We start from the raw sequence: 22,170 nt of genomic DNA, 5'->3' as shown, positions 1-22,170 counted from the left end.
AGGCACTGCAGACCTCTTTTTGCCCCCACACAGCCAAGCCCGGGGATGAGGGCAAGGTGGAGCAGGGCGTGAAGGACTCCAAGTCCCTGAGCCTGCCGATCCTGCGGCCAGCTGGGGCTGGGTCCCCTGCACTGGAGCGTGTGGACCCCCAGAGTCGCCGGGAGAGCCTTGACATTTTGGTGAGGAGGGGCTGTCAGCGCTGGGAGCAGGGCAGGCTGGCCGTGGGGGCTCCTGCTTAGGGGGAAGTCACCTGCCTCCCTCACCATCCACTCTTGGGGTTTAACTTCCCCTTCTGGAAAATGGAGCTGGTTGTGAGCATGGGGCACCCTCTCTAAATCTAGCCATATCCCAAGGTGCTAGGTCTGATCTCTGAGTCTTCTGTTGCCCAGCGTGTCAGAGTGCACATGTGCGTGTGTTCACAAACCCACCTGTGCTCAGGAGTGAGACTGTGCTTTGTGGAGCTGTATGTGTTGATGTCTTTGAGTGTGTCTGTTTCTCCCCACCTGCTCTCTGCTTGTGGCTGGGCAATGACAGTTCAGGACAATCCATCTGGACCTTCCAGCCCTCTGAGCACATCCAGGTCTCAGGAGAGTTGACACCCCAGGGCTGGGTGTAGAGACCCTCCCACCTCCCGAGCTGGCTGGAGGTCCTGGAAATCCTCATGAGATGGGGTCATGGGGCTGGTTGAGCTGGCTTTGACCTCTGCACTCTCCTCAGGCACCTGGACGCCGACGCAAGAACATGTCAGAGTTCCTGGGGGAGTCCAGCATCCCGGGGCAGGAGCCCCCCACGCCCTCCAGCTGCTCTCTACCCAGTAGCCACAGTAGTGGCACGAGCAGTGGGGGCAGCGACAGCTGGAAGAATCGGGCAGCCAGCCGCTTCAGTGGCTTCTTCAGCTCAGGCCCTAGCACCAGTGCCTTCGGCCGGGTACGTGGCCCCGTGGGCTCCAGGGACAGGGCAGCTGCTGGCCCTGACCCTGACCCTGGGTCTGGGTCTCCTCCTAGGAGGTGGACAAGATGGAGCAGCTGGAGGGCAAGCTGCATGCCTATGGCCTCTTTGGGCTGCCCCGGCTGCCCCGGAGGCTGCGCTTTGACCACGACTCCTGGGAGGAGGAAGAGGAGGACGAGGATGAGGACGAGGGCACCGCCTGCCTCAGGCTGGAGGACAGCTGGCGGGAGCTCATCGATGGGCATGAGGTGGGGGCAGCGCAGCCTCCCCGTCCCTCCCAGTGTGAGAAACGGGGATAGTCCTTGTGAGGACCCAGTGACAGGGTCTTCTGTGGGATGGCCCCAAGAGGCTCTCCCCACTTTGGGGGACATAAGCGGTGTGAAAACAGTGTGTTGCATGGCTGTGTAGCTGCAGAGGAAGACCCAGATCTGGGGTGCCTTTTTTCATAGTTGTAGTTGGACAGATGCCCTTGTTTTGTTTTTGTGGTGCTGGGGATCGAACCCAGGGCCTTGTGCTTGTAAGGCAAGCACTCTGCCGACTGAGCTATCTCCCAGCCCCATTGTTTTATTTTCGTGTGGCGCTAAGGATGGAACCCTGTGCCTCACACGTACCAGGCAAGCACTCTACTGCGGAGCCACAACTCCCATCCCCTTGGGTATCTTGATTGTGATAATCCATGGGATGGTGGGGGCGGCCTGCCTCCTCCAAGGTCTCTGGGTCCTCGTCAGGAAGTTGAGGACATGCCATGCACGTGGCCCACCCCACCTTCCCGTGCCTGTCCTGGGGCTCCTGGCTGACTTGCCTGCCTTCTCTGCAGAAGCTGACCCGGCGGCAGTGCCACCAGCAGGAGGCGGTGTGGGAGCTTCTGCACACAGAGGCCTCCTATATCAGGAAGCTGCGAGTGATCACCAATGTACGAGTGGGGCCCCCTCCTACTGTCTACCCTCTCACCTGGCCCCCTCATCTCTTTCTGGGTGGGCTTTCAGCTGAATCTGGGTCTGTGCAGAAAGAGCAGGTACCCAACAACCAGGGGCTGCGTCCCCCAGGAAGGGCTGCGTCCCCCAGGAACAGGTGATTCCACAGCACCTGGGGGGGCTTCAGGCAAGTTGGCGGGTTAAGCTCCGTGAACACAGGCGAGGCCCCATTCTCTCATTCAACACTGCCTCTGAACGCTGGTGTGTGCCAGGAGCCAGGAGCCCACACCCTACATGAGACGGGTGCGTAGGCGCTGTGGGGATTTCAACTCAGGGAGGGGAGCAGTTGCCCAGTGCCTGGAGGTTCGAGAAGTCTCCCTGGAGGGAGGATTCATACCTGAATACCTGAGGCTGAGCCAGCACAGAGGCAGAGGCAGAGGAGAGGATTCCAGGAGATGCTGTAGGGCGTGTCCCGCCCCCCCCCCCCCGCTTTCCTCCAGGTGGGGCCAGGGCAGGTTGACCCCCAGGTGGCCCTTGGGGGCTTGGAGCTCCCAAGTGTGAAGACCACTGACTGATCTGGCCTCTGTGGAAGGGGAAGAGGTGGAGGGAGCCTGAGTCTGGGTGGGGCTTCACGTCCGCTGCAGTGTCCCCTGTCCCCACAGTTGTTCCTGTGCTGCCTGCTGAACCTGCAAGAGTCAGGGCTGCTGTGCGAGGTATGGCCGGATCTGGGAGTGGCGGGGGCGGTACTAAGAAGGAGGGGGGCGGCCCTGGGGGCGGGGCCCGGGAGAGGGGCGGGGCCTTCCGGGAGTAGTGGGCGGGCGAGGCCGACCCACGTCCGCCCCACGTCCGCCCCGCGCCCACCCCGCGCAGGTGGAGGCCGAGCGTCTGTTCAGCAACATCCCGGAGATCGCGCGGCTGCACCGCGTGCTGTGGGGCAGCGTGATGGCGCCCGTGCTGGAGAAGGCGCGGCGCACGCGAGCCCTGCTGCAGCCCGGGGACTTCCTCAAAGGCTTCAAGATGGTACGCAGGGCCAGACGCAGGCGAGGCCACCAGGGCAGGGTTGGGGCGTCGAGAAGACCCCGAGGCCTAGTCCCGCCTGCTTGTCGCCCTCCATTCCCTAACCAGTGACCCCAGCTGACCCCTGGGCCACAGCCGAGGAAGTACGTGTCGGGCGCCCGGGTTTGAACCCCCCTTGGCCATCCACCCGTGCGCCTGGCCGCGGGAGTCACTCAGTAGTCAGTCTCGCCGAAGCTCCGGGGCTAATACGCTTGCCATCCCCCCGGGTGGTCCCGAAAGCCCTGTAAGGAATGATGTGAGGCCTGGGGCGACTGGTCTGCGGGGAGCACGGGGTCACCTGTGCTGTGGTCGTTCTTCCCTGGGCCAGTTCGGCTCGCTCTTCAAGCCATACATCCGATACTGCATGGAGGAGGAAGGCTGCATGGAGTACATGCGCGGTCTGCTCCGTGACAACGACCTGTTCCGTGCCTACGTCACGGTGAGGCAGGCGAGGGAGCAGGGCTCGGGCCTTGGGCCGCCGACTGGCTGGGCGGGGCCTGATTTGAGCCCCTCTGGTCTCCCCCTGCAGTGGGCGGAGAAGCACCAGCAGTGCCAGCGGCTGAAACTGAGTGACATGCTTGCCAAGCCCCACCAACGGCTCACCAAGTACCCACTGCTGCTCAAGTCGGTGCTGCGAAAAACGGAAGAGCCCCGCGACAGGGAGGCCATCGCCACCATGGTAACCTGGACAGTGGGTGGGGTCTCCTCCAGCTGTCTGTCCCTCCCTGTCTCGGGGCCTGAAGCCCCCCTGCCTGTCCCCAGATCAGCTCGGTGGAGCACTTCATCCACCACGTGAACACATGCATGCGGCAGCGACAGGAGCAGCAGCGGCTGGCGGCAGTGGTGAGCCGCATCGATGCCTATGAGGTGGTGGAGGGCAGTAACGACGAGGTGGACAAGGTGGGCACCTGTGTCTTTGGGGAGGGACCTCAGCCCTGCCGGGAAGGAGGAAGGGCCAAATGGCAGACTGGGGCAAAGCTGGCCTCCTGGACCCTGACCTTCCCTGCACCCATGCCCCCATCCCCAGCTGCTGAAGGAGTTTCTGCATCTGGACCTGACAGCACCCATCCCCGGCGCTTCCCCGGAGGAGACTCGGCAGCTGCTGCTGGAGGGCAGCCTAAAGATGAAGGAGGGGAAGGACAGCAAGGTGACTCGGGGCCACCCAGACCCAGGGCTCTGTCCCACCCACTCTTGCCCTTTGGTTTGGATCACCCTTCTTGGGGACCTCCTAGGTCTCAGCCAGTGGTTTTCAGCCGCATGGTCAGTTCAGTGGTGACTCAAGAACTAGTGACTTGTAGTTAACAGTGATGGCTGGTTGTCTGCTAGCAGTTTACTGTTCACAAATCCAGCGGCAGGGTCAAGCTGTGGAGGTGGCAGGAGGGGTGTGGTCTGTAAAGGTCAGGAAATGCCCTGGCCTTGACCACCATGCTGCTTAGGCTTCAGGCACTGGGTAGCTGAGCTGCCATTGTGATTTAAAAATCATCTTCCTTTTCTTCACTTTAGTGAAAACTGGTTGAAATCATTCACACTGTATCTCAGAGAAAATCGTCTTCCTCTGAATTTTAGTTTTAAAGATTTGGGGCTGGGGTGTGCAGAGGTATTTGAGAAAAACTGAGTGCTCCCAGTGCACCACAGTAGCCAGGGACCCTGACCCTCCCCTGTCCCCCACCCCAGATGGACGTGTACTGCTTCCTCTTCACTGATCTGCTCTTAGTGACCAAGGCAGTGAAGAAGGCTGAGAGGACCAAGGTCATCAGGCCACCACTGCTGGTGGACAAGATCGTGTGCCGTGAGCTGCGGGACCCTGGTGAGGAGCGCTGGCCCCTGCTCCTGGGCTGGGGCTGCAGTGCGCAGGGGCTCTGGCCTTGACCAGCACTGACATGGGCCTTCCCTGACCAGGCTCCTTCCTCCTCATCTACCTGAACGAGTTCCACAGTGCCGTGGGGGCCTACACGTTCCAGGCCAGTGGCCAGGCCCTGTGCCGTGGCTGGGTGGATGCCATTTACAATGCTCAGGTGAGGGCAAAGTGGTGCTGGGGTGGGCGGGGCAGGCTGGAGCTTGTCGATCACAGTTCTTTCTGCCCCTGTGCCTACCCACTCCCACCTGTAGAACCAGCTGCAGCAGTTGCGTGCGCAGGAGCACCCAGGCAACCAGCAACCCCTGCAAAGACTGGAAGAGGAGGAAGAGGAGGAGGAGGAGGAGGAGGAAGATGAGAGCAGCACCTCGGCTGCCAGCTCCCCCACCATCCTGCGCAAGAGCAGCAACAGCCTCAACTCCCAGCACTGGTATGTTTGCCCAAGACCACGCAGCAGGTCGTGTGCCCCAGCCGAGGACTCCTGCTCTCAGGCCACTGACACTGAGCAGGGCCCAGCCCTGTCCCCTTCTGAAGAGCCTCATGTTGTAAACGTGGTGGGGGGTGGGTGGAGGCAGCTCTCTTCCACCAGGGTCCAGGCAGGGTGTCAGCTTTGATTTGTTGGTGGCTGCCGGGAGCCCTGTGCTGAAGATTCTTAGACCAGGAAAGAGTGTTGGGATCCATTACTGTCTGTTGTGGGCACAGGAGCTTGAAGATCTCTGAGCCTGGAGATCTGTCCCAGGCCTTCTAGGCTTCCTCTGGTTGGGCTGACACTCCTTCTGGCCCTATAGTGCCTCGGATGGCTCCACCGAGACTCTGGCCATGGTTGTGGTGGAACCTGGGGAGACGCTCTCCTCCGAGTTTGATGGCGGCCCCTTTAGCTCCCTGTCAGACGAGGCCTCTCTCAGCACCACTGCTTCATCGATCACGCCCACCAGCGAACTGCTGCCCCTGGGCCCAGTGGACGGCCGCTCCTGCTCCATGGACTCCGCCTATGGCACCCTGTCCCCCACCTCCCTGCAAGACTTTTCAGCTCCAGCCCCTGTGCTCCAGCCAATGTCCCAGCCCCCAGAGTTACCACAAACCCCTTCGCCCCCACCCTCGCCCCGCCTCCGCCGCCGCACCCCTGTCCAGCTGCTGCCCCGCCTGCCTCACCTGCTCAAGTCTAAATCTGAGGCCAGCCTCTTCCAGCTGCTGTCAGGGGCTGCCACCTGTGGAGGACCCCCCGCTCCCAGCCGCAGCCTGTCAGAGCTCTGCCTGGCCACTGTAGCCCCTGGCACTAGGACTCAAGGCTCTGCTCAGAAAGCTGGACCTGGCTGGGATTGCCAGGAGGCATGCATACCTGGTAGCAGCCGGGAGCCTCCAGAGCCTGGGGACAGAGCCAGTTGTCTGCTTGGGGAGCCTGCAGGCCCTGCCCGCAGGAGGTCCAGAGAACTTCCCTCTGGGGCTTCTCCCAGGGTCCAACCTGAGCCCCCCCCAGGGATCTCTGTCCAGCACAGGAAGTTGACTCTGGCCCAGCTCTACCGGATCAGGACCACCTTGCTGCTTAATTCCACGCTCACTGCCTCGTGAGTGGCCTGGCTGGGGTATGGGACAGGTGGCTTAGTGTGCTGATGTTGGTGGTACCGAGTTCTGGAGGTGGGAAGGGGCATGGTGATGATGGGGAGCATCAGCATTTGGGGATGGAATGGAGGGAAGGCTTAGACTTAACCTGTTGCCTGGGTGCAGGTGCCTACGGCAGGCAGCAGTGAAGGAATGGAAGGATCACGCTGGGAAGAGAGGGTGGCCAGAGCCACTCCAAATGGCAGCAGCCAAGCAAATTGTCTCCCCACCCTTGCAGGGAGGTCTGAGCAGAGGGAGGCTCCCAAGGGTGCCACTGACCAAGGGACAGCAGACGGCATGCTTCTGGGGTTGCGGTACCTGCTTCAGCTGCTGCCTCGTGTGTGCATGAGCCAGAGTGCTGGATAGGACCCCAGCCACAACCCCAGGGCCGACTTGCACTTTGCCAGACCGGATGAAGTGGAGGAGGGCTCAGCAGAGCCTCAGGCCTGGGCTCCAGGACCCTCTCCACACACCTGCCCAGGAAATCCCTTGTCCCTTATTCCCAAAGTTACCAACTCTGGGCTCCTAGGCGGCCCTTCCCATGGCCACCCTCATCTGGCCTCAAATGGGATGCACCCCAGCCCCCACCCCCTCTCTGCCTCCTTCCCAGTCCTGCTGGCCACCACAGGCTTGGGCTGACTCTGTAAAGCTGCGTATTTATTGAGCTTTGTTCTTTTATAAAGACTTGTATATACTCCCTGGGAAGAGTCCTGTGCTTCTGGAGCCCACTTCCTCCTGCCGTGAGCTCTGGGGTGGGTCCTCTGTGTTCTGGGCCAGTGGGGGCCCTATGGAAGTCACTGTGGGAAGCAGCCTTGCAGTAATGGGGTGGGGGTGTCATGAGGCAACCCTGGAGACAAGGCCTGTTCCCTGCCACAGCCAGGAAGCCTACCATTACAGTCCTCCTGAGATGTTTCAGGGCCTTGCCCTCCGCCCTGCCTGTGAGCTTACGTCAGGGCAGGTGGCCCACCTCAGGCTCAGTTCCCTGGGACTCAGGACTGAGTCATCACCTAGACCCACACCCAGGTGCTCTGGGAAAGGTGGGTCTCCCGTCTGTGTCCCTTCAGGTGCTTTTGGCCCAACCCCTGCCATGGCCCAGAGGCTCAGAGAGGGGAAGTCGGTTCTGGGGGCGGGTGGGGTGCGGCCTGTCGAGGCGCGCAGCTCAGGTGAGCGCAGGTGCGCCGGCCCGAGGGCGCCCAGCCCGCTGCGCTTCCCGGGAACCGCGGCCCCGCCCCAGGCGGGCTCCTCGCCGGGCGCGGGGCGGGCTTTGCCGGCTGCGCTGAGCGCCCCACGCCGGCGCGGGCGGAGCGGGGAAGCCCCGGGCCGCGTACGCCCGTCGGAGGGCCCAGCGCGGCGCGACCGCCATGGAGCCGCGGCCTGGGGGCTGCGTGGCAGCGGTGGCTGCGGTGAGTGGGGACGCCGGAGGCCGGGGACAGCCGAGACGCCCTGCAGCCCCGGCGGGCGCCGAGTGCCTCGAGCGAGGGGCCGCAGGGCGTCTCCTCCCGCCTCGCCGGGCGGCCCCTCTGACCTAGTTAGCGCTCGGGCGGGGCCGGGCCCTTCCGCCGGGAGGAAGCACCCCGCCCCGGGCCGCAGGGGTCTGGGGGCCCGCAGGCGACGATCGGCGACCCACCGCACCGAAAGCACCGGTGGGGCGGCCGATTCCCGCCCTGGTGGAGGGAAGTGTGTAAGGCAGGGCCCCGTCTCACCCCTCCCAAGCTTGGCCCTGCACGGGGGGAAGGAAGCTAGTCCCACCGCCACCCATGGGCACCCCTTCTGCCCAGGAGCCTGAGAAGCGGGCCGCTCTCAGGGCAAATGCTGGGGCCTCTGAAATGGAGGAGCCTGGGCAAGGAGGGGCCTCCTCATGGGACAACCACAATCCTCCAGGCTGTCCTGCTGCTGCTGGGTGTCCCGGGCCAGGGCAGCATTCCTGGCCCCAGGTGTGACTGCACTAGTGACTTCCAGAGGAGGAATGGTCCCCCTTGTTGCAGGGGCTGTCCTGTGGGTAAGTGGTGGCAGGAGGAGGGGGAGTGAAGGGAGGAGAGGGTCAGGCAGGCTGGGAATGTGGTGGGGGTCTGGGGTGGCAGCTAAGGGTGGGCCAGGAGGCAAGTAGGGAGCTGGGAAGGGAGGGAGGGAATGGCAGGAGCAAGCTGCGAGGTGCCAGGCTGTGCCTTGACGGACCCTCTGGGTTCCACAGGGCACTACATGAAGGCCAGCTGCACAGAGCCCTGCGGGAACGCCACCTGCCTTCCCTGTCCCCGGGGCTCCTTCTTGGCCAGGGACGACCACTTTAAGGATCAGTGCACCCGTTGCCAGGCCTGCGATGAGGAGGGTGAGGGCTGCCAGGTGCTCAGTGGGCGGGGTGACAAGCCATGGCCAGGGTCTTTCTGAAGGAAAGTGGCTGGCCTGGGCCCAACCTTTGGGTGTGAGGATCCTGTGCCCACCCTCCCCACCCCTCCAACCTGATCCTGCCTCAGGATGCCTCTGCTTCTCTCTCTTCCTGGTGATCTTGTTGCCATGACCATTGGCCTCCAGTCTGCTGTGATGGGCCAACTTGTCTCCCTTTGGGGACAGCCCCCCTTCTCTCTGGCCTATCCCTGTCTCTATTCTGGGGGTCTCTGACTTCTCTCTGGGGGTCCCTAACCATCTCTGTCCTATCTCCCTGCACCCTGCCAGCCTTCCAAGTGGCCTTGGAGAACTGCTCGGCAGTGGCAGACACCCGCTGTGGCTGCAAGCCCGGCTGGCTGATGGACTGCTCCGTCAAGCCTTGTAGGGAAAGTTCACCCTTCCACTGCCGCCCCTGCTCGGACTGCGAGGACTTGTACACAGAGCTGCCCTGTGAGTATCCCCCTCCTGGGCTCTCTCCCCCAAGTCCCCTTCGTCCAGCCCCCTCCTCTCCCATACTGACCCGTGCCATCTCTTGGACTGCAGGTTCCAGCAGAGACACTGACTGTGGGCCCTGCCTGCCTGGCTTCTATGAATATGGCGATGGCTGCATATCCTGCCCCACGTAACTTCCTAGCTGTCCTGGGCCAGAGGGGTAGACTGGGAGCAGGGTGGAGGCTTTGGGGGCAGGTGCTGCTGGTTTAGAGATAGGAAAGGACAGGAAGGGGGGAGCGTGGCCCCCACTTTAGGCAAAGAGGACAGTAAAGGAGTCTAGATTCACCTTATGCCAGATAAATAAGGGAATATGTCTTCACTTTCTGCCCGAATTTTTCTTAGTAATTCCTCCATTTGAGTATGAAGTGTGAATCTGTTTTGGGGCTGGAGTTGTGGCTCAGCAGTAGAGCACTTACCTGGCATGTGTGAGGCCCTGGGTTCGATTCTCAGCACCACATATAAATAAATAAAAGATCCACTGACAACTAAAAAAAATATCTAAAAATATGAATCTGTTACAAGGTCAGGTGCAGTGGCACAGGCCTGTAATCCCAGCAGCTTGGGAGGCTGAGGCAGGAGGATCATGAGTTCAGAGCCAGCCTCTGCAACAGTGAGGTGCTAAGCAACTCAATGAGATCCTGTCTCTAAGTAAAATACAAAAAAGGGGCTGGGGATGTGGCTCAGTGCTTAAGTACCCTGAGTTCAATCCCTGGTACAAAAAAAAAAAAAAAAAAAAAATCTTTTACTTTGAGAGAGCCCCATGAGCCCCATGGCTAGAGCTTAAGAACTTGGTCTTCAATTCAATTCAGGATTTGCTGCTAGTTCTTGGGCAAGTCAGAGAAACAGCCTCTCTGATCTGGGGTTTTCCATCTGATCTGGGGGGTGCAGTAGATTCTTTTCAGGGCTGGGATCAGGGGAAAGGCGCCTTCATTTATCCACCAAGTCTTTCCATTGAGCATCTACCAGTTCCCAGATATTGTTCTAGGGGCCAGGGCCACACAAGGAATCAAAGAGGCAAAAATCCCTGTCCTTATGGAATTGACCTTCTAGTGACCCTTCATCTAGTCTAAAGGCTTAAAAAACAGTAGTGCTTGTTATTGCTTTGGGGGACACAGGTGACATTTCAGCAGTACTTTGGGAACTTTCTTGAGATGAGTGTGGCTCGTAGGAGGGAGGCTAGGGAAGGGAGGTCTCCGGGGTGGGCAGGTCGTTGGGCAGCCGGTGGCCCCTGCTGGTGTGTGCTCCCTCAGCCCATTCCCTCCTTACAGGAGCATCCTGGGGACCTGTCCTGAGCCCTGTGCTGCTGTTTGTGGCTGGAGGCAGAGTACGCACGTGGGGGAGTGGGGAGGGGACGAGGGGTGCTGTGAAGTGGCTGCCACCCAGTACCCACCAGCTGTTCTTTCAGTGTTCTGGGCGCAGGTGCTGATGGCTGGCCTGGTGGTCCTGTTCCTACTCGGGGCCACCCTGATCTACACGTATCGCCGCTGCCAGACTCGCACACCAGTGGTTCCTGGTAAGTCTACACATACAACACACACACACGCACACACACACACACAATTTCCAGGGCCTGGGGTCAGGACGGGTATTCTAGATGCTTCTCAACCCTGTAGAGAAAATGAGGCAGGGAATATGGGGTGTGTAGGAACTCAAGAGGAGCTGGAGCAGCACCCAGGCAGGGGCCCTATTTGGTTGCTGACCAGATCCTCTGTGTCTCCATCAGCAGAAAAAGCTGGGACTGAGGCCCTGACCCCACCGCAGGTAAGCATCACCTCCCAGCATGCGCTGGGAGGAAGGTTGCCTTCTGGAACTGGGAGGATAAGTCCTGATCTCTGGCACTGGGCATCATGGGCACGGCACCCAGCACAGACTGGAATCAATGGACAAATGTGCTGATAGTAGCCAGGTGTGGTGGGACACATGTGTAATCCCAGGAGGCTCACAGGTTCAAAGCCAGCCTCAGCAACTTAGTGAGGCCCTAAGCAACTTAGCAACCCTGTCTCTAAAAAAAATATAAAAAGGGCTCAGTGGTTAAGCGTCCCTGGGTTCAATCCTTGATACCAAGAATAAAAAGTGCTGAGAGCTGTTATCAGTGGGTGAGGCCAGCACAGTGCCCACTTTCCAGTGGCTGTCTGCTGAGGTCTGGAGGCGTGCATGTGGGCACGGTGCTGGGGGAACAAGAAGATGGCAGCAGGGCAAGGTATTCCAGGCAGCGGCCATAGCTCTTCTGCTGGGCTATACCGAAAGGTCAGGGGCTCTGGGGCAGGCAGCACTGCTAATGGCAGGGAATGTCTGCTCTCAACCAGAGATGGCAGTAAAGAGGGCATTTCCAGGCAGGCAGGACTGACCTAGGTCCTTTCTTGATTTCCAGGCCACCCACCTCTCCTCCTGTGAAAGCGCCCACACCCTTCTGGTGCTCCCTGGCAGCAGTGGGAAGGTCTGCCCCGTCCAGTTGGTAGGCAACAGCTGGACCCCTGATGCCCCTCAGACCCAGGAGGTACCCTACCAGCAGATGCCACAGTCCTGGGCCCAGCAGCCCGGCAGAGAGCTTGGTAAGTGGCCTTAGACTTGAATGCATTCTTCTAAGTCCAAGATGGGAATTTTGGGGTTTCACTTGACCATTTCCACTTTCCTAACTGACTGGGATGGGTCAGTGAGATGCAGCAAGCCTGGGGGGGAGGTCTGAAAGCACCTGACCCCATCTCCTGGCCAGAGCTTTATTCCGCCTTGTCTCTCTCTGGCTCCACCCCAGGCCCTCCTCTGGCGCCTCCGCTTTCGCCAGCGCCCTATGCAGGTTCGCCTGCTGCAGTGCTCCAGCCTGGCCCACAACTATACGACGTGATGGACGCTGTCCCAGCACGGCGCTGGAAGGAGTTTGTGCGTACTTTGGGGCTGCGCGAGGCAGAGATTGAGGCTGTGGAGGTGGAGATTGGCCGCTTCCGGGACCAGCAGTATGAGATGCTCAAGCGCTGGCGCCAGCAGCAGCCTGCGGGTCTGGGCGCAGTCTACGCGGCCCTAGAGCGCATGGGGCTGGACGGCTGCGCCGAGGACCTACGCAGCCGCCTGCAGCAGCGAGGCTCATGACACAGGGCCCACCGGCCACTTTAACATTCTGGTGACCCTTGCAGAAGCCTTAAGTACGGTTACTTATGCGTGTAGACATTTTATGTCACTTACTAAGCCCTTGGCATGGCCCTGTATAGCAGCGCCAGCCGGCCTCCCCCCCTGTTCACCGGCAGAGCTTGGGTTAAGGTGAAGAAGGGTGAACGACGGTCAGGAGGGGGAAGCGTTTCTTGGTCTGAGTTTGGCTGGGGCCTTCGTATTAAATCCCTAAGAAAAGCAGCTTCTGGATAATTCCGTGGGGCTGGGGATGTTAAATGGCTTGGGCTTCGTTTCCTGGGGGTGTCAAAGGCTCTGGGAGTCTCGCCACTCGGCAGTGCAGGCACCTATGGTGGAGACCAGTGCAGCTCTGAGCTCCCAAGCCTGCCCCTCCCATGTCCGCTCTGGCCCAGTGACTCGCAGAAAGAGAGAAAGTCGCGGCGTCGGCGGCGAGTGAGAGTAAACGGGAGCCCCAGGCGGCGGAGAGAGCTTTAATGGGCCAGCGAGCGGCGGGACGGGTCGGGAGCAGTTGGAGCCAGCAGTACAGGGCTCCTCGCCCTCCACTCACTCCACCAGGGCGGTGAAAGGGTCTGGGGGGCGAGGGGCCTGGCTGGGGACCGGGCGCAGACTTAACTGGAGGGAGGTGGGGCCCCGGGAAGCGGCAACTCCGCCCCCAGCTCTGCCCCGACGGGCAGTTTTCACCGGATTCTGGTAAACACATGACTGTGAGGAAACCCTGGGGAGGGGGGTGATGAGAAATGCGGCCTGGGCCCCGCCGATCTGGGTCGAGGAGGGAGGAAAACCCCTTCCCCGAGCTCGGGGCCTGCCTCCGCCCAGGATGCGCCAGCGGCCCAGGTTCCGGGGTGCGGGGGAGGGGGCTGCATCTGAGCGCGCGCCCCGCAGGAAAACAGGAGCCACCCACGGGGCTGGGGAGAGCTCTGCACACGTTGACGTTCAACGAACATGCAAATATATGTAAGTCGGCATGCAAATAAGCAGCATCTTTTTGCGTCAGCAGCTTGGGCACTTTTTCCCGGCGACTGTGGCGGCGCGCGCGCTCCAGCGTTGGCGGGGCTGGGGATGCGGGACCAGGGTGGGGGTTAGGGAGGATTCTGGCGCGGAAGGGGAGGGCTGCGGCGCCCAGCCCTTCCGCACCCGCAGGCCAAGTAGGGCAGGGGCTAGGGGACCCCCACCTCTCGGAGCTCCGGAGGCTGCGGGCAGGGGCCCGCAACGTATTACTTAGGGATGTCCCCCTTCTTCAGGATGACCTGTCGCTGCCAGGGCGCCAGCTTGCTCTCATCATAGCCCAGTGTCCGCAGCTTCTCCGACTGCTCTTTTTCCCGCTGTATCTCCTCCTGCTTTTGCCGTTCCTCCTCTTTTCTGCAGATGGGGTGAGGGCAGAACCCAGTGAAGCCTGGGGCCAGAAACTAGGGCGAACCAGGCGCCACGACGGGTGTGGAAGAGTGGGCTATTAAGGACACGGACTAGACTTGGGGCAGTTGGGGGTCGTTGGGCCACACAGAGAAGCTGGATGAGTGGGAGGCTGAGGTTGGGTTATTGTGGGCTTCCGTGTTACTGGAAACAGGTGCTGGGTCAGGTGTGGCACTGTGTGAAGAGGGGAGTTACAGGGTCCAAAAGGGAGATTATTGGGGGCCAGGACTTGGTTGTCCAGAACTGTCAATGTGAATTATTGAAGAATGGGGTTGGGCAGCTAGACACCCCATTACTGAGAGACAGAGGCTGGGGAATTAGGAACAGGTGATTAGAACAGGGGTAGGGGCTGCAGATGCAGTTCAGTGGTAGAAGGCTTGCCTAGCATGCTCAGGCCTCTGGGTTCAACCTCCAGGACCACATGTGTAAGGGTGGGTCTGATCTGCTGACCAGTGGGCCTTAAGCATGGGGGGCTGTGGTGCATTTGAAATGGGGCTGATCCATACTGGTCTGAATTATAGGTGTAAAATGCACCTATTTTGAAAACTTTTTTAAAAGAGGAGTATAAAACACTTCATTAATAACATCAATTATATGTTGACATATTTTTGATATATTGGGTTACATTTTATTAAAATGAATTTCACCTGTACCTTTTTATTTTCTCAAGGTGACTACTAGAAAAACTTAAAGTACATGTATAGCTCAAATTATATGTCTAATGGACAGCACTGGCTAGATTACTAGGGGAAGAAACTTAAGTTTTGAGGGACATATGATCAAGGTATTGATCGTGGGGTTGGGCTAACTGTAGGTTGGAAAGGCTGGGTGAGTGGGAGATGGGGCCTGGGTTATTTCAGAACAAGGTTATCAGGACATGAGAGCTAGACATTAGGGGACAGGTGTGCAGTTATTGGGAGAGGGGTCTGGCGGCATTATCAGAAGCAAAGAAGTCATGCTATAAGAACTGAATGACAGGGTATGTGCTAGATGAAGAGGCAAAAGACTAAACCACTGTAACTGGGTAGAAAGGGTGGCAGGTCCAGGCCAGCCTTGCACTTACCGCTTCTGCTCCCTGAAAGGAGAAAGAGACAGTGTTAGTTGATGCCACCACCACAAAAGGACAGTCAAGACACCCAGCCAGGTCGGCCTCCTCCATGACCCCTGGCTCACCTCTCCTCTTCCATCTTCTTCCGCAGGAGGTCTCGCCTCCAGGCAGGCAAGCTGGCCAGCCGGGCCTCCTCCTCCTCCTCCTGAAACAACCACAAAGCTTCAGGATCAGAGTGGCTAGGAGAGATGGGTCAGGGGGGTTCACCCCCAACCCAGGGCACCTGAAGGGATCCAGGGACAACAGAACACAGATGTGGATGCCCGTCTAAGGGATGAATGAAGGAGGGTGCCTCCTGCCCCGTTCTCTACACGACCCACCCCCGCCCCACTGGGACTCAGCCCAGTGAACTAAAGGTGTGGTGCCAGAGAGATCAAAGTTGAGTGAAGGAGAACAGAACAGAGGGCCTGAGCCTGATTCCCAGGGGGGCAGGTGGACACATGGTACCCGGTCCATCTTCCAGAATCTCTGTACAAAAGACTTGCCCCGCTCCAACCACTACCACCTGGCTAGCTCCGGGACTCAGATTGTCCTGGTGTCCCTGTGAGGTACCTTCTGACTCACGCTTGCCCTTTCCCCAAAGGAGTAGACACTGGCTCCACATTGTGGGGCTGCAATGACATTGTATGTGAGGGGCGTCCAACACAGGCAGCTTACAGCAAAGTGTTTTATTCCTTCATGTCACAGGGGAGAGTCTGTACACATCACACATCACACAGAACACCACAGGCGTCCAAGGAGGTAGCTGTAAACCCTATTGAAAAGCCAGAGACAGAGCCACAGTGCCCCAGGGAGGCCGTGGTCCCTCCCTGGAGGGACTGATTCTGCTGCTTGGCTCCCCACAGAGCTCAGTGAGGCCATGGGCTACAGGGGAACACCCGGTTTGCCATGTGCCATGCCCTGCCTACATAGGCAAATGCCCATGTCCCCTTTGAGGGGACCTCAAAGGTTGAGGCAGCCTGGTCCTGAGCACAGGGGTCCTGGGTTCTTCCTGCCCCTGCTGGCTTCTGGACGGCATCAAGCAGGCCTCCAGACCCAGGTTAAGATCCTTGAGAGTAAATTCTGGATTCACTGCTCAGATGTCAAACATCTCTGCCTCCTTCTCTTTCCAGAAGGAGAAGCTCCGGTCGATGTAGCGACAGATGTCCTCATTGCTGAACTCGCCCATTTCAGACACCAGTTCCAAAGGGTCTTCGGCAGGGGCTTGGAGACAAGCAGGGTCCGAGGCGGGGGGAGGCGTGGCAGAAGGGGACTGTGGCGCAGGGGCCGGGGCCTCCGGCTGCTCCTCTGTAAGGTCCTCCGTGTCAGCTGCCACGGCCTCTTCCAGGGACTCCTCCTCCTCCTCCTCCTTTTCTTTCTCTTTCTCTTCTTCCTTCTCTTCTTCCCTGGCCGGTTCACCTTCTGGGCTGTCTCCAAAGAACTGGCGCCTTAGGTCCTCAAAGCCGTCACTCCAGCTGCGCCGGCCGGCCTCCACCTCCTCGAGCACAACGCGGTGGAAGAGTCGGATGAGCTCCCACGGGTGGCTGCCCAGCCGGTCGAACATCTCGTAGCACAGCAGGTGGCGGAACTTGCGCTCCTCGCGGCTGAGGCCCATCTCCAGCAGCTGGAAGTAGCCAAGCATGAAGAGGTCGAGCGTGAGGCTGTCGTAGCGCCGAGGGGCACCTCCGTCGAGGGGTGGCAGGAAGTGCTGCGGCCAGTAGAGGCCATGCGCCAGGCCCTGCCTTCGCGGTTGCCGCGCGGGTACCTGCTGTAGCAGACTCCGCCAGTGACCCAGCAACTTGCCCACCACTTGCCGCTGTTTCAGCAGGTGCAGCAGCCGCTCGTCCGGGCTGTGGTTCTCGCTGTCGCTCGCCAGGGGCTGGGGCGCGCCGGCTTCGTCCGGGACATCGCCAGCGCCAGCGGCCACAACGCGAGGCAGAAGTCTGCGCAGGCGCGCCTGGGCGTGGCGCCCAGGGCCCCGGAAGGTCCACTTGCGCCAATGCTCCAGGAAAAGGTAGACGATGCGCTCTTTGCGCATGTCGATGTAGTCCTGGACGCCGGGCAGCTCGGTGGAGAGCGGCGGCCTGCGCGCCAGCTGCTCGGGCTCTGGCAGTGTTACCTGAGGGTCCCGTGCCTCGGGCAGGCCCAAGGTACCCAAGGGCTCCTCAGAGGCCAGTCGTCCGTTTGCCACCGCTGCGCACGGCTCTTCGGAGCCGGCTGCCACGTAGTCCTCCTCCAGGATGGGCTCACGGCCCGGGGTGCTGGTCGGCTGCAGGAGCTTGCGGTGCTGGCAGCTTGCGGGCGCCGCGCCCTGGGCACGCAGCTCATAGATGGCTCGGAGTTGCTGCACCGAAACTCCGCACTCGAGGATCTCGCGGGCCACCGCCTCCCGACACCAGCTGAGCGAGTGCGAGCGGCCCAGGCAGAGCGGCCCGGGCCGTGAGGGCGCATCGGGCAGCGGCTCCAGCGGCTGGCCAGTCTCAGCGGTCAGCAGCTCCGCCAGGTGTGCCGGCCGGCCGCCCAGCGCTGCCAGCAGAGTGGCCATGCTCTTGAGCAGCGTGGAGATCTTGCTGCACCAAGCGGGCAGGCTGGCGGCGCGGCCGTGCACGCGGCGCGGGTCAATGGTGAAACGCGGGGCCGACAGGGCGGCTGAGATGGGCAGCAGCTGCTCCAGCTCCAGCTCCAGCTGCTCCAGGCGCGCTTCCAGCTTCTGCGCCTTGTGTAGGACTTGCAGGTTCTCGATTTGCTGCTCGATGCGGAGGATGTCGGCCTCGGTCATGAGCTCGCCGAAGGGCCCGAGGATGGCGTTGTGCTCGCGGGAGTACCTCCAGCCCTCCGGGGGGTAGCAGCACGAGCTGGCAGATGTCAGCTAAGGCGGGGAAGACAAGAGAGGGGAGGGAGGCGCGTCTCCCTCTGGCCCAGCTCCCGCAGCGGCGGCGCCGGGGGAACCTTTTGCATGTCCCGGGTGGTGTAATGGCTTCGCGGGGCTCTGTGTGCAGGAACAGGCCGCGCCTGGCTGGCGGAGAGGCTTCGGCTCCTGGCTCTGGACAGTGTCCACTTTGGTTGCTGGAGGGGGGCACAGCCGGTCGCAGGGCGCTGTTGCAAGGTGGGGAGGGCAGGCGGGCAGAGGGGATCTCCATGCCTGGCTTGGCTGCTCATTACACCACTCAGGGAACATGCGAAAGGCTTCGAGGCTGAGAGGCAAGGTGGCGCTTCACGCCCCATCCAAACCCTAGTTTCAAGCTAGATCCCAGAGAAGCCTCTCATGCCAGACGGCTGATGCATCTCAGGCTCTCCTTTGTCCCAAGCTCTCTCTGTCCTGGTGGCAGAGTTTTCCATGCTCAATGGCAGGCCACACCACTCTACCCAGCTCCTACAGAGGTTAACGCTGCAGCTCCCCCTGTGGCTCCCACCCCTTCCCTCACCCCACTGGACTAACACGATATTTGGGACTCTTCCCATTCACTCCTCCCTTTCCTCTACCTCTTGGTCAGCCCTCTGGTGGCCAGCTTTTCCATGCTGGGGGCTGACCTTACCTCTCACAGGCCTCCTGATCCTCCTGAGCCACCAGTTTCCCTCACACTGGCATGATGGGCAGTTGCCCAATTAACCAGCCCAGGCCCCCACTGCTCCAGGAGAATGCCCGTTCTCTTCCAGGTAGTGGCCCGGCCTCACAGTGCCGGGTGCCATCACTGCTCTGTATCCCCAGTAGTCACTGTATCACACCATCCTGTTTTGTCTCCTTGGGGACATTTATTTATTTGCTTGTTGATTCACACATGCACATGCACACACCCACACCCATAGCTCCCTGGGAAGCAGGCCTTGGCATATTTGCCATGAACTTCCAGAGTTCACGTGACACTGTCTGTGGGCCATGTAGTTGGCACTCGGGGAACATTCGTTGTGTGAATGATGGTAACTATCAGCTAGTGCTAATTAACCCACCCCACAGGTGTCACACTGAGACTGGGCAAAGCTAAGTGTCAGCAGCTGGAGAGTGGCAGTGCTGAGCAGAGCTGGAGTCAGCTTGGCTGGGCCCAGAGCCTTCTACACCCCACAGCGTGACCTTGCACAATCAGACCTAGTTGCTTGTTAGAAATGCAGAATCTCAATACCCCCAAGATGTCCGGAAGCAGAATATCAAGGTCCCAAGTGACTGGAGGGCACATGGGAGTTTGGTAAACACTGCCATCTTTCTTCAAAGAACAGGCTGCCAGGGTGGGGAGACTGGGATAGGTTCTGGGAGTCCTGCAACCTCATTCTTCTCCAAAGGCCTTGGGCATTGCCCGAGGCTGAAGGGCCCCTGCAGGTGGAGGGGTGGCATGGGGAATGGGTTGTAGGCTCAGCGCTGCCCCACCCACCTTCCGCTTCTGCTCCTCCTCCTCCTGCATCTTCACCAGCAGCTTGCGCACCATCACCTGGCGCTTCCACTCGGGGATGGGCCGGCCCTGCTCGTCATGCGTGGGAACAAGTGTCTCCACATTGAGCTGCACACCTGGCGCAGGGATGGCGGGTGGTGCGGGCACTATGCTGCCATTGAGCAGTGGTTGAGGTCCCACGGCTGGTGGAGTGGGGCTCCGGGCCCGAGATGGGGCAGGTGACACGGGCGGCACCTGAGTGTCAGGCTGCAAGGAGAAGCAGTGGGGCTGAGTGTTGGGTAGGCAAGGGGATCCAGGACCGGGCACCTGTCAGTCTCCTACCTGGGTTGCTGGCTGCCGGCTGCCTGAGAAAACTGTGGTGAGGCCCTTGCTCTGCGGTGTTGGCTTCAGGCTCTTGCCTGCCTTGATCTCAGCCAGTAGCTCCGAGTTGTCACCCGTTGGGGACATCATGTTGAAAGACTTGGTGCCTGCCCACAGGAGGAGAATCACTGATTGGGGGCAGGACTATGACCCCACCATCCTCCACCTTTCCCTCTGCAGCCCCCAGCTCCAAACTAGGACAGGTGGGGCCCTCCCTGGGGCCGAGCAGGAGCTCTCTAGATCCCAGGGTACCTCAGGCAGCTGTCAGGCCACCCAGAAGTGGGCCCTCAGTCCCCAGCCCCGGTGGCCCCACCATTCTCCCAGTCCTACTCACGGGGCGTAGAGGCCCCACCTGGAGGCCCCTGGGAGTTCATGGTGGCTGTTGGCTGGCCCTGGAGACTCTGGTGTATGTCTCCGCCCAGCCACCGCCTTCCCAGTTCCAAAACACTACCTAGGGCCAGCTACCTGACCTTTGTCCCGGGTTCCCTAGCTCAGCCCCACCAGGGTGGAGTCTCTCTCTGGCCCTCTCCCTGCATCAGCAAAGCCCAGTGACCCTTGGACTGAGCCGGCTGGGCTTCCATAGCCATAAGAACTCGGGACCCTGCAGTGCCAGCACCCAGCCAGTCCATCCTCCCTGTCCCCACACCCACAGACAGATGAGCAGATATACTGATTGCAAGCAGGGAGCACACTGATGACAATATACTGCTCAGCTCTGGGGGACCCTGGAAGGAGGTGCTTCCTGAGGACATGGGAGAGGGCACCGAGGAAGAAGGCCAGGCAGATGGCATGCAAATGCTTGGGCAGAGTTTGCATTTTCCAGCGTGGCTGGCAGAGGTGAATGGGGATTTTGGAGCCCTGAGGAAGGGGTCAGATCTGGGGGTGCGGGTGAACAAAACAGGCCAGAAGCTCTCGGCTGCCTGGGTCGGGGATCCCAGAGTGCATCACAAGCAGAGGAAAAGAGAGACGAGCTTACAGCCTGCTTTTTTTTTTTTTTTTTTTTTTTTTTTTCAAAACTGTTAGCCAGGCACAGAATGCTTGGACCCATATGTGGGTGTGGTGGGGTGCCAGGGTAGGCATGGGGTGCAAGGGCCCCTGTGACATGGAGGTCCCCGTTGCCTACTGGCCCCTGGTCTGCCCTTTCCTCAAGTCCCAGCCCGTCTGTCTCGTTTCTCCTGGGTGAGCCTCCTCCCCACCCTCGCCTCGGCCAGGAACCGCGCGCAGCTACTCACTCTTCCTGTGCCTCAGGACTGTCACTTCTAGGAACCGAGAGAAGAGAAGTGACAGCGAAGTTAGGAGGGAGAGGGGGCAGGGCAAGAGGGAACAGCAAGAGGACCAGGCAGGGCAGGAGGGGCGAGAAGAGAGGAGGAGCTTTCCTGTCCTTGTGACCCTGGCTCAGTCCACTATGGGGCCCCACCAGGGTGGTATGTCCAGTTCCCTGAGTGCTGCACAGGTCACCACTGGTCCTGGTCCCTTCACAAGGCCTCCACCTTGGCATTGGCCTGGGCTAGGGCACCCAGCCCAGGCTCTGCTAGGAGGGGTGTCTGGGGCAGCCCCAAGTCCATTTCTCTGGTATTTTTTCTAAATATTTTTTTGGTTGTCAAAGGACCTTATTTACTTATTTTTATGTGGTGCTGAGAGTTGAACCCAGTGCCTCACACATGCCAGGCAAGCACTCTACCACTGAGCCACAACCCCAGCCCCCTTTTCTCTTTTATTCCTAGATGTGTCCTTGCTGCAGGATGCAGAGGGATGGAGAAGCTGACTGTAGAGCTAGGGTGGACTGGGGATGTTCCGGAGGCTCAGCCAGTAGTGACATGTTCCCCTGGGGCATGCTGCACGGACTGGGGCTCCATATGAGCCACACTCCTAGTCAAAGAGATGAAGCTTAGGATGGGGCCACAGACCATGGTCTCTGCCTTGAGTAAGTGGGTGAGGAAGCCACCTGCTGGTCTGTGGTGGGGGCACCTCCCAGGAAGTCTGTCAGGCAGAGCAGTGCCCCATCCTATAGGACAGAGGACCTGGAATCCTGGTCATCAGTCTAGCTCTTGATAAAGGATGCCCGGGAGCTGGTGTAGCTCAGTGCAGAGTATGTGCTTAGCACACACGATGCCCAGGGGGCAGCCAGAGGGAGAAGGGGAAACATGATGGTCACTGATTTTGTGCCCCTAGCCAGGTCCTGAGTGGCCCAGGGCTCCTGGAGGAATCTGGTTAGGAAGAATTCCTGTAGTATGTGAGAGGGCGCAAGTCTGTGCTAGTTTGGAAGAACCAGAGGAAGAGGTGGAGGGGAACTGAGGATGGACAGGGGCAGGAAGAAGGCCTGTGAGCGGTGCTGCCTCCTTGAAACTAGTCCACTCATAGCTACCCGCGGGCCGGGTTCATCAGAAACAGCAGCCACCGAGCTGAGAGACCTTCTTAGCCGAAGGGAGAGGGTCTAGAGAAGAGAGGCGACTTGCCTGAGGCCACCTAGCCCAGACCCGCCCTGGCAGGAACGAAGGCAACTCGGAGCCTTCGCTTTGCGTCGAGTCTTCAGTGGGACAGGGGCCTTCGGGAAGAAGCAGGCGG

The 22,170-nt window shown here is 60.1% G+C and overlaps 3 protein-coding genes across 28 annotated transcripts in view; 2 read left to right on the top strand and 1 right to left on the bottom strand.

The window, feature by feature from the left end:
- The window catches only part of PLEKHG5 (pleckstrin homology and RhoGEF domain containing G5), a 33,754-nt gene extending 26,683 nt beyond the window's left edge, over positions 1 to 7,071 (top strand). For 4 of the 7 annotated variants that reach the window (XM_079121124.1, XM_079121126.1, XM_079121130.1 and 1 more), the window contains 15 exons: positions 34 to 179; positions 718 to 927; positions 1,005 to 1,196; positions 1,766 to 1,861; positions 2,525 to 2,575; positions 2,733 to 2,882; positions 3,247 to 3,357; positions 3,448 to 3,597; positions 3,681 to 3,818; positions 3,946 to 4,065; positions 4,593 to 4,725; positions 4,818 to 4,933; positions 5,028 to 5,203; positions 5,562 to 6,338; positions 6,611 to 7,071. In XM_079121124.1, coding sequence (XP_078977250.1) covers positions 34 to 179; positions 718 to 927; positions 1,005 to 1,196; positions 1,766 to 1,861; positions 2,525 to 2,575; positions 2,733 to 2,882; positions 3,247 to 3,357; positions 3,448 to 3,597; positions 3,681 to 3,818; positions 3,946 to 4,065; positions 4,593 to 4,725; positions 4,818 to 4,933; positions 5,028 to 5,203; positions 5,562 to 6,338; positions 6,611 to 6,620 — 2,576 coding nt within the window. In that variant the 3' untranslated portion in view covers positions 6,621 to 7,071. Of the gene's footprint in view, positions 1 to 33; positions 180 to 717; positions 928 to 1,004; positions 1,197 to 1,765; positions 1,862 to 2,524; positions 2,576 to 2,732; positions 2,883 to 3,246; positions 3,358 to 3,447; positions 3,598 to 3,680; positions 3,819 to 3,945; positions 4,066 to 4,592; positions 4,726 to 4,817; positions 4,934 to 5,027; positions 5,204 to 5,561 lie in introns of all 7 variants that reach the window. The other 3 variants (XM_079121125.1, XM_079121128.1, XM_079121127.1) reach the window with 2 other exon arrangements.
- Positions 7,072 to 7,135: 64 nt separating this feature from the next.
- Positions 7,136 to 12,602, top strand: TNFRSF25 (TNF receptor superfamily member 25). Of its 7 annotated transcripts, none has more exons than XM_079121776.1 (10): positions 7,136 to 7,409; positions 8,254 to 8,371; positions 8,564 to 8,698; positions 9,043 to 9,204; positions 9,298 to 9,376; positions 10,515 to 10,570; positions 10,652 to 10,759; positions 10,892 to 11,007; positions 11,618 to 11,798; positions 11,999 to 12,602. In XM_079121776.1, exons 1-10 carry the CDS (start codon positions 7,209 to 7,211, stop codon positions 12,328 to 12,330), a joined length of 1,488 nt encoding a protein of 495 aa, XP_078977902.1. In that variant the 5' UTR covers positions 7,136 to 7,208; the 3' UTR covers positions 12,331 to 12,602. The 7 variants fall into 7 exon arrangements, with proteins under 7 accessions (XP_078977902.1, XP_078977904.1, XP_078977901.1 ...); XM_079121778.1 differs by having other exon boundaries at positions 7,137 to 7,409; positions 10,973 to 11,007; positions 11,999 to 12,600; XM_079121777.1 differs by having other exon boundaries at positions 7,138 to 7,409; positions 10,970 to 11,007; positions 11,999 to 12,597.
- Positions 12,603 to 12,812: 210 nt separating this feature from the next.
- ESPN (espin) overlaps positions 12,813 to 22,170 on the bottom strand; it is a 29,847-nt gene continuing 20,489 nt past the window's right edge. For 3 of the 14 annotated variants that reach the window (XM_079119981.1, XM_079119988.1, XM_079119989.1), the window contains 4 exons: positions 20,838 to 20,864; positions 19,567 to 19,712; positions 19,228 to 19,491; positions 15,149 to 17,732 (listed from right to left, as the gene is read on the bottom strand). In XM_079119981.1, coding sequence (XP_078976107.1) covers positions 15,960 to 17,732; positions 19,228 to 19,491; positions 19,567 to 19,712; positions 20,838 to 20,864 — 2,210 coding nt within the window. In that variant the 3' untranslated portion in view covers positions 15,149 to 15,959. The other 11 variants (XM_079119990.1, XM_079119994.1, XM_079119991.1 and 8 more) reach the window with 11 other exon arrangements.

The sequence above is a fragment of the Sciurus vulgaris genome, assembly GCF_902686455.1.
Source record: "Sciurus vulgaris genome assembly, chromosome: 1".
NCBI classification, from domain to species: Eukaryota; Metazoa; Chordata; class Mammalia; order Rodentia; family Sciuridae; genus Sciurus; species Sciurus vulgaris.
This window is presented reverse-complemented; position numbering and strand designations above follow the sequence as displayed.

Bases quoted from the DNA above. Each gene is read 5' to 3' on its own strand.
- TNFRSF25 (XM_079121775.1), top strand. From the start codon at position 7,209: ATGAGGCAACCCTGGAGACAAGGCCTGTTCCCTGCCACAGCCAGGAAG. The intron at 8,699-9,042 runs GTGAGGGCTGCC...GCACCCTGCCAG, and splicing joins CCAGGCCTGCGATGAGGAGG to CCTTCCAAGTGGCCTTGGAG. The intron at 11,799-11,998 runs GTAAGTGGCCTT...GCTCCACCCCAG, and splicing joins GCAGCCCGGCAGAGAGCTTG to GCCCTCCTCTGGCGCCTCCG.